A 12359-nucleotide genomic window follows, 5' to 3' on the forward strand; every position below is an offset into this window, starting at 1 on the left:
GGCAATGATGTCTCAGTACAAACTCTTACCACTACAGCACCCTGACAGTGCAGCAGGTGTAGGAGCCTTCCAGGGCAGCTGGCAGGAAGCCCAGTTACCCCGGCGCTGCACAGTTGGGGACCATTATCCATGGACAAGAGAATCTGTTTTGCAGTTTACTGGCATTTGAGTGCTCTCAAAATAGATACAGTAGCTGGCTTAAGGCTGCCAAGAGGTAGTGCACAGAACAGAATAGGCCGGAACACTCTTAGCTGAGGCCAGTGCTCTGGGAAGCCATGACCGCATCTTGATTCTGCTTTGAGACACCAAGTACTCGATTGTGAACCCCTTCTGTTCCTCTCAAATTTGAGAGTATTCCAGTTCAGTGATGCTGATTCAAAACCAGAATAGCCACAAAACACAATAACCACACAGGAACTCTTCCTCAGCAGCAGAAGAGCTCAGAGGAAAGTCAGCTTTTCTTGCACGTGCATTCTCCTTTTCCCAAAGCTGGGCACTCCCCCTGCTGCCTCCAAACTGGCCTCAAAAGCAAGGGAACCACAAAAACACTGAAATTTCCTTCTACAGCATCAGGGTCATTCTGCTTGCGTGCAGGGTGTGTCACAAGGGTGGAGGAGAGAGACTTCCCTGCTTACTGACCCGCCAGTTCCTCTGCTTCTGGGAGGGCTATTGCTCCCAGTCCATTTTTGTTTCAATCTGCCCCGTGTTGGATACAATGATTGGAGGCATTTGGAAAGCTATCAAAAACTACATGGGCCTTATTCAATCTGTGTAACTCCCCTGAAGCACATGGGGTTTCAACGAGCACAAATGTGGCACAGAAAAGGGAGGAAAAGGCCCTTTCCCACACAGCAGCAGCAGCTGCCTTTGGGTCTTCATGTCAGACTTCTGAGGGGAGCTTTGCTCTTGATCCCCTGAAATCTTTTGGTTTGCAGAGCCAACAGTTTGACGTGTGCACCTTTGTCTGAACTCTGCTGCAACTGAAAAACTGAGTAAGTCAGAACCAAACTGCTCATTCTAGCAACAGTTCTTTGGGATTTGTGTTTTTCAGAAACTGCAAGTGAAAGAGAGCGAAATGAAGGGTACCAAAGGAACAACTTTGACATGTAACAAGATAGCCAGAGAAAAGAGCCCAAAGTGTCTCTAGGTCCCCTTGCCTGGATCTCAGCTTGGACTAGCCCATCCCTCAGCTCCAATCTGAATTGGAGTGTTTTAGAGTGTCACTGGCAGCCCCCAAACCTCCTGCTAACACAGCACGAGGACAGCAGGACCCACTGGCCATTTTGGGTTCTGCATCACTAATGCCTGTGCTGTTGCTGTCCCTCATCAATATTGTTTAGCTCCCAAAATTGTATCTGAACTGGCGGCACTCACTAACTTTTTCCTGATTTTGGCTGGTTTTGGAAGACTGCAAAGAGAGTCCCTTATGGTAACACGCAAAGAACCCTCTTTAAAGCAGGAGAAGGCAATGTCTGGCCCCTACCTGCCCTTCCTGTTGCCCTCACTAAGCAGACATTAGGCCAAGCCAGACAAATGCAATCCTTGCCCACCAACCTCAGGACAGAAGCCGTTTCGCCATCCTTGGCCAGATGCTCTGGAGCTGAGTGTCCCCTGGGCTCCCATCAGCAGGAAGGCAGGATGCACCTCCAGAACTCCTTTCTGAGGTGCCCAGCTCACACCTTGGGAGCCCATGCCCAGGGGCTGCAGGGCTGCCATGAGGGGAGGGAGAACTCCTGCAGCAGGTCCCACAATGGCCCTGCTGCAGGCACTGCTGAGCACAGCTCCCAGGCTGCTGGCACCGTTGGGAAAACATACCTAGGACAGGGCAAAACACCACAGAGCAGTGAGGGGAAAAAGTGTGAGAAGCAGCTCCACAACACCAAGGCCAGGGGAGGAGGAGGAGGAGGAGGAGGAAGATGTGCTGCAGGCACCAGAGCAGAGTCCCCTGCAGCCCATGGGGTGACCATGTGGAGCAGGGGAACGGTGTGAGGAGGAAGGAGCAGCAGAGACAACCTGCCATGGACTGACCACAATCCCACTTCCCAGTGCCATGGGGAGGGGAGGCAGAGGAGTTGGGGATGAAGGAGTGAAACTGAGCCTGGGAGAAGGAGGAGGTGGGAAGGTGTCTTTAATTTGTCTTTGTTACTCACTAGCCAAACCTATTTTAACTAGCAATAAATTAATTCTCCCCCAGTAGGTCTGTTTTGTCCAGTACAGTAATTGCTAAGTGATCTCCCTGTCTATATCTGGGCTCACCGGGATTTTAATCTTAGTTTCCCTCCCTGTCTTGTTGAGGAGGGGAGTGAGAGCAGTGAGGTGGGTGCCCTGCATCTGTTTGGGGAGACCTTCACAAGGTAAAATGGTGGAAGCCATCACTGGCATTGGGATTCAGAGACAGAGAGCCAAGAGGTAAAGCAGGACTTGGGATCAGGGTGCTGAAACTAAGGAAAGCTAAAGCTGCTGCTAGGATCATCCCCAGTATAACCCTTAGGCTGGGGAATCAGTGTGTCCCATAGCATTAGTGTCAGCCTAAGGACAGGACTGTGTTACAAAAGGAGGGTTTTGAAACACACAGTAAAAGCAAGGCTCAAATGAGGCAGCAGAGGTGATGTGAGGGCTGTTACATGGACTCTCTCAATAGCCTCTAGCCAGAGGCTTCAGCATGTCCCATGGTATAAATCTCTGCCTAGGTTTAGGATTAGACTTCATGTATTCAGAGTCAAATTCTGACATGAAAAACCCCTAATGAGTTCCCTAGAGCTTCATCTGCTTTTCTCCATGTCAAATTTGGATCATTAACTGGGGAAAAAAAACACGTTTGTAGCAAAAAGACAAAACAAAGACAGCAGATCCTAACAAATGTCAAGAGCAAAGGAAGAAGCAACATTTTCTCTATGTGCAGTCACTCCTTCTTTTCCCAAACCACAGCACTCCCTGCTCCTGTATCCAAACTGCCCTCAAAAGCGAGAGGTGAAGATGACTGCAGGCAAATGACACTCCTGTCTGGTTCCAAGGATCCATCTGATGTACACTTTGATATAGTGTTCTTCAAAGAGGAACAACATTGACTTATGGCTGAGCTTTGCAAAAAAAAAGGCTTGCTGTGGAGCTGTTTCAGAGACATGAGACTCATGCAGAAAGGAGCTCATTCAATTGTGAAGCAACAAACAGCAACATCTTTTTGTTATAGAAAAGTCTCCACACTCCGGTTCTGCTTCTCAGCTGGATATTTTGTCAGGGAAATAAACCTTATTCACCCTACAGTTTACTTGAAATTTTTGGAGACTAAGGCAACCAAAAGTGCCACCATATGGATCAAGGCATTACCACATTCTCAGCTTCACAGCATGTTTGCTGAGGGTCATCAGCTGCAGTGTTCCAAAACCTCTCCCAGGCTGTGGGCTCATAACAGTTACGGCCTGACTTGTGCCTCTGATGGGGGGGACTGCCAGCTTCCTAAAAAGCCCAAATGCTTTTTAGCATTTAGCCTGGACAGCTCCTACTTATAGGCAACAAATATATTGTTGTTTATAGATGTGAATTGCACTCAACACATTTGAAATTGGAATACAAAGCCAATGCACGTTTGTGTTGCAGAGGTCTGTTCTCTTCTGCCAAGTAGGATGGAGAGAACTCTACCCTGAAAACAGAACCAAACCTCCTGAAAGGGGGATTATAAATAAGCCTAATCCTCTAATCATCACCTTCAGCTACACCTGGGCAGAGCGATATGCAAAGCAACCAAGATAATTTGATCAGTAATTTATCTCCCTCATATTCTTACAAGGAAAGTAGAACGATTATCCTGTCAAGCAGCTTACCTGTAAACCTCCAGAAGAGAGGCAGAGACTGCATCTCTTCTCCAGACTTGCAGTCTCGTGTCTTTCCTCGAAAGCACTTCTCCATAAAGCCAGTTTTCACTTTTACCTATAGCAAGAAAATATGTTTGCCAGAAGCACAGGATTCCACTGCAGGATCTCACCTGCAGCTCCTGTAAACTTACAGTTAAAATTCACTTATTTTCCAGAAGGTAAGGATGAAATTACAGGAGGAATTAAGGAAGGAGGATGGAAACAAATCAAAGTAGCACAGATTTAGTAGTCCTTACTGGACTGATTGATGTTTGTTGGAGGAGAACAGAGAAATCAGAAAAGAAGGTACAAAATAGATGTAATAGAAAACACAAAATTGCACTTTTGTGGATGCCACTGAGGGACTTGGAGCAAAGCAGCCTGAATATCCAAAGAACTACCCACTCTAATACACCACCATGAAGTGGGTTAGTGCTCAACTGATGTGCTCAGGAGACTGATGCAGGAGACAATGCTCAGAGACCATCGCTTCTGGGATGATCCAGCACTTAGAGCACTCACTGGGCCTCAGGAGACTTTGTCTCTGAGCTCCAGGGACACCCTTAGGCCAGTCATTAAGGATAAGTATATTGGAAAATACTGAGGTGCCTAACTCACTCGTTTCAGCAGTAGCTGTGGGCCCAAGCCTGTCTTCAAATCCTGGTCTGAGTCTCTCCTTGGCTCAGACTCCATCCCCCTTTATGAAATGCAAGGTGACAATGTCTTTATATCCTGTAATGGTTTTGTAAAGAAAAACACATGGAAGTGACAGTCGGGCTCTTTCCATCATGGAACCACGAACACAGTGAAGGGACAGTCCCACATAACACACCACGTCCCTGCAAACCCAGGCATTCCCATTGCCTTCCCTCTGAATCACAGGCCAGTGCTGTTGATAAACCTGCTGGGTGCTCTGTCCCACTCACTCCCTGTTAACATTTTAGGCACTGGGGGACAAAATGCAAGGAGTTTTGCCTCACAGGCAATGGTTTGCTCTGGAGTAGATGTACCAACATCACTGAGCTGGATTTAGGGCAAACCCCCAACCACACACAGCAGATTTTGAGTCCCTAGGCAAGGGAAAATGAAGAACAAATTAAATGTTCACTGCAAGCAGTTCACCAAACAAAAGAACAATAATAGTGTTTTTCTGTGATTCTTTTCATTTCTCCCAGCATAACTACACATCTTCTGGATACAATCTGTTTCTTTGCCAGGGCTTCAGCATTCTTCCCTGAATTAATGATGCTGGAAAATCTCCACTTTTCATAGACTCTGATAGTCTCTGCTGAGCAGCAGAAGGCTGCACAATACTTGCTTATGCAATGACTGGTCCTGTGCCAGGAATAATAGCCTGTCTACTAGGAACAAACAACTCACACACAAACCCAAAATACTTTTCTCATTAAATGTCTGAATTAGGTGGCATAAAAAACACTCCAAACCTACTACTCATACTGCACACTAATGTCAGCCTCCACAATGAGTTAAATAATCCCACACCCTATTCTTTGAGGAACAGTTAGCATGAGCAGGGCAGGGTGGCACTTCCTTATTCATCACCTTCAAAGTACTCTTGACCCTATCAAGAACTATTATTACAGGTCCAGGCAACAACAGGACATCCAAAGCAGTTAAAATGCAGCTTGATCTGGAAAGTGCCTTTGTCAGGATGGCAACATCAAAGAACCTTTCCTCCATTTTGACCCTCAGCTGAGAAATAAACAACTAAATCATTGACACTTTCTCATTGGCCTCAGAATTCCACCCACTGCTTCCTTACCAAATCATTGCACCACTGGGATGTCAGCCTTCCATCCTTGCTCACCTTGTACTGGCAAGAGGAAATAGGACACTTCTGTTTTACAAGAAAACTCACTGTGAAGCTCAAGTGGCAAAGAGATACAGACTGGACAGTTATGCTGACAAGTAGTACTAGAAACTCACATTTCCTACTCCATTCTGCCCTTCCAGAAGAGGCAGAGGTTTTCTGAAGGGCATTGAAAAATGAACTAAAGAAAAGTACAGCTTAGGATCAAATATAAGTTAGAAACACCTGGAGAGAAGCACTGCACATGTAGGGGATGAAAGCACCTGATCAGTGAGGAAAGGTCCTACAGTTCTGTGCAAAGCAATTTTTTCAGCTGATACCTTCTCTAACCATTTACCTCTTCTCTGCTGTTATTCCCTGGTTTTGAACCAGAACACAAGTTTGGTTTTGACTCTGGAAGACTGGACGAAACTACCTGCACTTCTCCACACACCATTTTGCATGGCTGCAGTGTAGGTTGTCTGTGCCACAGGAGTCCTTCAAAGGCATCTACACTGATGTTATCGAAGGGGCAAGTTCATGACAAAGCTCTAGGCCAGTACTTGTCTCTCTCTGTTAAAAACAGGAAGCTACAGAGAGCCCTGGACCCACTGAACAGGAAGAGATTTACAAGCCCACACACAAAGGCAATGGCAAAGAATGAAAAGAAATGCTGCAATCTGTGACAAAAAAAAAAGGGTGGCAAACAAGTGCAGATGTTAAAAACAGACAGCTGCATCTCTCCCTGGTATCCACTGTCCCAGAGAACAGATTGCTTAAGTTACTGAAGTGAGGAATCTACACAATCTGCCTAAGTGCACATACCCAATTATCCAAGTACCAAGGAAACAAACAGCATCAACAGCTGGAATAACCCAGCTGTGCACAAAGCCAGCACTCTGGGAACACTGAAGAAGAAAGAAAATAAGCGGAGTACTTTCATGCTAGAGTTTGTAATAGCACTGAGTTTACAGTTTTTATAGCAGGGACCACATTTCTTGCATTTTTTCCCTCCAGAGGGTTCTGGTTTCTCGAGCTTCATTCTCTTCCCGACAGAGCCATCTAGTGGGTGAGACCTCGTTTGTCAGAAGGAAATTTTGATTTATCACACTCTAAGTGTAACACACACATCGCAGGAAGGACCTTCAAAGAAGCCTGTAACAAACTACTGTTCCAGTTAGTCTAGCTAGAAATTGTAATACATTTGTCTTGGCGGGGACTTAAATTCCTACCAGTGTGAAATTTAAAAAATTCTAACACTAAATTCACAGTATCTTTCTGAACAGTTTGTCCCAGACTCAGCCTCAACCTGAAGTCATAGAGCAAAGCCTTTTGTTTATGCAAAATCCAGTATTTTCTTCAAAGCTGATATGGATTAGAGATATTACATGTTTTAAATAAAGCTTAAAAGCTAAGGCAAAAAAAGTTTTCAGAAAAACTCTTCTGGTTGGGAAAAAAGTTTTAAATAAAGTTTCCTTGCTGTGTGTTCAGTGGACAGTCACAAATACAGAGGGTGATATAGCAGCATTTCTGTTACTCTCTGAAACAGTTGCTCTCTGAAATTTGTGGCTGTCCCCTGCCCTCAGAGCTGCTAAAAGCCACACCTACTGTTCCAGAGAGGAGAGAATGGCACCTTGGCATTGCACAGGAAGGATGAAGAGGGACTTTAAAACAGGTGAGCCAGTCATCATTAGTGGAAACAGTCCCCAACAAACCCCCTACTGCCAGGCAGCTTTAATTTGCTCAAATAGCATTTAACTATTATTCTCCTTAGGGTTCCCCTGGGTGTTTCCAAGCCTTTTGTCATTCCAGTAGCTGCCTGTGGCCAAAACATGGTGCCATTTTCCCCTGCCCTCTGCAAAAGCTTCCACCTATCCTTCAGGACAGACTACAGGCTATTTAACAGTCAGGAGGAAACAGTGAGACACAAAGCCAATGGGCCAGATTTGAAGCCTTGCCAAAATGCTGAATCTCTTCCAAAAAATACTTTTAGTCAAGTCCCCCATCTGTGGCTTACTTCCTTTTCCACATATTAACAGTTCTTTTTGGAGGCTTTACAGAAAAAGGAAGCAGAGCTCTGAGGGCTGGGAAGTACCCAATAGTCCCAGCATGAAAAGATGCTGCAATTCTCCCTGTTAAGTCTCCTTGAGAGGTTACAGGGAGACCCAATAGAAGCCAGACCCAAAGGAGTTCTGGCAAAGGGATTCCTCTGCTCAAACTGCAAGTAGTGTCACGTGTCTCCTGTTACTGAACAAGGCAAGGGTAACTTCCTTTGTCCCTCACTGTACATCAGCCGTGGCCAGGATAACACCCTTTCAGCAGAACAGCTTGACAGCCCTCAACAGGCACACTCTCCATCCTATACCAGTTTATATTTAGGACAATTAACTGTACTAACCAAGCTCAGGTTTCTATTGGGTGCTTGCTTTCCAAGTCAGCTCTAGCTGCTGAAGCAGCATCCTATCAAACCTTGCAGCAGATACAAATCAAGTCACACAGAAAGTAAACTAGTCTCATATCAGTCCATGTCTGCCTGCTAACACAGTGTAACTCCACTGTACAAAATTACAACACAATCATAAGCCTGGTTATTAAAAGCAGCAAAACCCAGTTAAAAGACTGCAAATGAAAGACATCTATTTCAAACAGCTATACTGCTGCTCTTGTATACCACCATACAGCAACAAAGGCAGGGATGTCAGCAGAAATATCTGTTCTTACCAAACCATTTACAGAAATCCCAGGCATTAGGCTGGGATACCACAGACAGTCCAATTCTTACCATGAAACTCATGGTGCAGCTACAGAATGGAATTCTTTTCTCCTCTGTATGTTAAAAATGTCAGTCTTAGGGGGCATCTAGTACAGAAACTCAAAACAGACTCAAGCTTCACGTTAAGATGGTTTTTCTCAAAAGTCTTGCAACATCCAGAAGCATCTACCTGGGCATGGGGAAGAAATCCTGTGACAACGTCTTCTCTCCACAGTAAGAGCTAGAATCACTAGCTGTTAAAGAACTGCCAACAGAATCAAGTTATTACTCCCAGTGATTGGAAAGGTTGTAGTTTGCACACAGCCCAGGGCAGTCTCACACAGAATGAAATGACCTGATCAACAGGTATCGCTCATGATCCTCTTCTGAGTGACAGCTGATTTGAAGAATGACACAGTTCCACAAGGAAGGGTTTAGTATCATTACTAGAGCCTCAAATTGCTCATTTTAAGTTGGAAATACCATCTTCAGGAAAGCATTACTGCTACACAAACGTGACTCACGCGCTGCATTTTGAAGCAGGGCTTTGTGAAAACTGTCTTGTCTTTTGGACACATTCCCATGAGGCATAAGATGTCAGTACAATGCTTTTTTAATTTAAGCTTCAACACGTGCTAAGGAGGTTTCCAATGCAAATATTTAGGATCACTACTACCCAGAAGAACAAGTAGCAGGGTTTTTCCTAGTGGTTTGAGACCAAATACAGCTTTATTTACACACAATTCAACAAATCAATACATTAGTTCAACTTTCCTCTCTGCACACAAGGGAGAGCCTTCACAGCATCAGAGCAGAAAAGCATGACTAGCTCTTTCCTGTGTGTACAGACTCATAGCTGATTGTATGCAAGTATGTGATTAGATACAGAAGTGTTACATTTAAACATTTCAACCATTTAAGTCAGTAAGAACAACCACACTACACTTTCAGCAGAATAAAATTAAGTTAGAACTACACTTGGCTTCCTGCAGATCAGCTGATTATCTACATGACTCTGTAGAGATGTTAAGATCAAGAGCTGAAGGTGATGATGAGTTTTGTTCAAAGTGTAAACATTTTTATGGAGTTGTGTTTAATGGATAATCATTTGTAAGACTTTCCCCATACACCTGCACTACCTTTCAAATTTACAAAGCATTTCAAATTTATCCTGGAAAATGCTCATTTTATATTCTGTCTTCCCAGACAGAGGGAAAAACTGCTGAGAGATTTTTTCACTGCAAGGATAGACTCAGGCTATCAAAATTGTGTTCCTAATGAAAAATTCTCCCCGTATCCAAAGACAAAACTAAGAAATGCAAGAATACAAGCTCAATATACAGATCTGAATGGACCTCTATCCATTGTAGGTCCATATAAAGCAAAAGAATACAGTGCTTTGCTTCTCAGGAAGCTGCCTCTATTTTGCTCTATTTTCCATAAATGCAGCTGCTAGTAAGACTTTAAAGCATATGACTTAGAAATTCTTCATTAAGAATGCCTTCTAATTCTTTTAAGAATAAATGACAACAGGATTAAACAAGAAAAAGGAAAAATAATTATCTTTAAAAATCAATGCATCACACAAAGTGGTCAAACCTAAAGTTCACTATTCTCCAGGCAAAGCTGGCTTAAGTTTGAAATTAACCTACAGTGTTAACACTGTAATTAACCTACAGCCCAAGAATTGCCCTGTAAGGTAAGAGCAGACAAGTTTTTGTCAGAAACATTTATTAAACAAAACTGAAACCAATGCACACACAGTCAAGTTAACACCCCTAATAAAAAAAAAGCATGTCTGTCAAGACCAAAATTATCTTCGCTTCTGGAAGATGTTGCCACGGCCCATCCCACGGCCTCTTCCTCTTGCAGCCACTGAAGAAATAAAACATCAGAGATGACATGAATTTGACATACCTGCATATTTATCTCAACAACTGACAAGCAAAACCTAAACAACAAAGTCTCTCGCTCAGAAAGAAGGAAAACAGGCTGCCCTATGACGCTCAGAAAGTGATGTGACAGCAAGAAGCTTTCTGTGAGAAGAACCAGAACTGATGGTCCCACTCTGGCTCTTTGGAAGAGCTGCAGTGAATACTCATACATCTCGTGTTCCTGCTAAGCTGATACACAAACTTGTGTAGCCCAAGAGATTTAAAACTCCACACTCTTCCAAGGTTTTGCAACAGAACTCAGTATGTTTCAGCAGATGTTACCCCCCATGTAACCTTACTGCATGTGCTAATTTTAACCAGAGACTTTGTGGCACATGATCGTTACTCAGTCTTGTTATAACTAGATTGTTCCCTTGAGAAAGGTACAAATGAGGGTGAGCTACAGAAAGGCTAATAATTACAGCTTCTCAGCAGTTTAAGTACCATCTTTATAACCGAAATGGTTTTCCTACAAAAGCTTAACAAGAAAACCTGAATCCTTCCCTAAGTATTCCAAACAGCTGGTGGCCACAACTGCTGGAAAACAGAAAACTAAGTTTAACAGAAAGCCTTTGTTTGACAAGACCACTCAATACCTCTGAATTATTGTGGCATCAACATAACACATTTAGGTAATTGGACAATTTGTCTTGATTCCCACCATAAGACGAAGCACACAAAAAACCTGTATGAATCAGTAATTTTTCCTTTTCTTACAGCCTACATCTTCTCAGTGGTAGAGACGAGTTTTCCAGTTCTAGGGAAGAATGGGGGAGGGACCACGAACAAACTGTACGCACCTTGAGCTTTGAGAATAGCTGCTTTTCCTCGCCCAGCTCCAGAGCCCTGGTTTTTGTTCTTCATGCTCTTCAGCATAGGAGCATTTTTCAACATGTCTGGTAAGATGAGAAACCGTATCTTGCTACCTCTGATGTACACCTGTTCGAGCTGTGCCACTCTGCCATCTCTGTATGTCACTGTTATGTTGGACATCTGGAAGGTAAAAACCAGTCAGTGCTCACACAGGCCTCACCTGTGACACGAGGCATCCACGGCCATTCAAACTCCAGGCCTGCTGCCCAAGACTTTGGCTTTCTCCCCATTTTACAAATTAGTTTTGTAAACTAATTTGTAACTAAACAATATGCTTTTGTTTTCTCATATTCAATCAGGTTTAATAAAGGTGCTCTAGTCCTAACTATTAAAAAAGCATTTTAATTTCAGCAGTGACTTGGTAACATTCAGTAAATAAGCTTCAGTTTCTTAAATCAAGGTTTATTTATTCTTATGCTCAGCGGCTTTTAATAAAGAACTCCAAAAAAATATTGTCCTCAGAACAGAATCTTAAATCCTTGATCTTACTGACAGCAACGCCCAAGCTGACTCTAGAACTGTAAAGAATAAACTCTGGCCTCTTTGGAGCACTCTGTAATGCTGAATCCATTTCACTATGGTTAAGAAGCAGCAGTACAGTTTTCTAAAAGCAACAGCCTTTTAATCAGGCTATCAGCCTTCCCAGGCCCAGATCAGCCAGCCTTCCCTCCATCCTTGTGGGGCCTGTATACCTGACAATTCATGTTGTCCTCAGCTTCAATAAGTTTGCCTCGGTAAACTTCTCCTGTGTTGGTCTCACAGGTGACGATGTGGCCCTCGGCCTCATGCAGGACCTTGATTGGCACCCCAATCGACATGGCTGCAGTGCTGTGGCTCTACTCCTGACACAAGAAGAAAACAAAAGCCGTTATGACAAAGAAAGTCGTAGACAAGGCTTCACCTACACAACCCAGGATCTTCCCCAGTGTACAGCACCGATTTTCTCACTTGTCCAAACACACCGTATGCTTTGACTATGCATCCATAAAACTCCTTTAGGGAGCTGCCCACGGAAGGAAAGACTTTAAATACCAAAAGCCCATCTTTCCCAGGTCTCTTCTGACCTAGGAAAATCACTTTTAAGTATCAGACAACAAACCACTGGTATCGCCAGGTGCACCTCAACGGGAACAGCCTCA

General features: G+C 43.9%; 1 protein-coding gene across 1 annotated transcript; it reads right to left on the reverse strand.

Annotated features, from left to right (window-relative positions):
* Nucleotides 1-9110: 9110 nt before the first annotated feature.
* Nucleotides 9111-12083, reverse strand: SNRPD3 (small nuclear ribonucleoprotein D3 polypeptide). Its single transcript, XM_029963319.1, has 3 exons — nt 11913-12083; nt 11148-11340; nt 9111-10288 (listed from the first exon to the last, which is right to left on the reverse strand). The coding sequence occupies exons 1-3, from the start codon at nt 12036-12038 to the stop codon at nt 10227-10229; spliced, it is 381 nt and encodes a 126-aa protein (XP_029819179.1). The 5' UTR covers nt 12039-12083; the 3' UTR covers nt 9111-10226.
* Between the last annotated feature and the right edge of the window lie 276 nt (nt 12084-12359).

Source organism: Manacus vitellinus, unplaced genomic scaffold, assembly GCF_001715985.3.
Source record: "Manacus vitellinus isolate BGI_N305 unplaced genomic scaffold, ASM171598v3 scaffold_58_pilon, whole genome shotgun sequence".
NCBI lineage: Eukaryota > Metazoa > Chordata > Aves > Passeriformes > Pipridae > Manacus > Manacus vitellinus.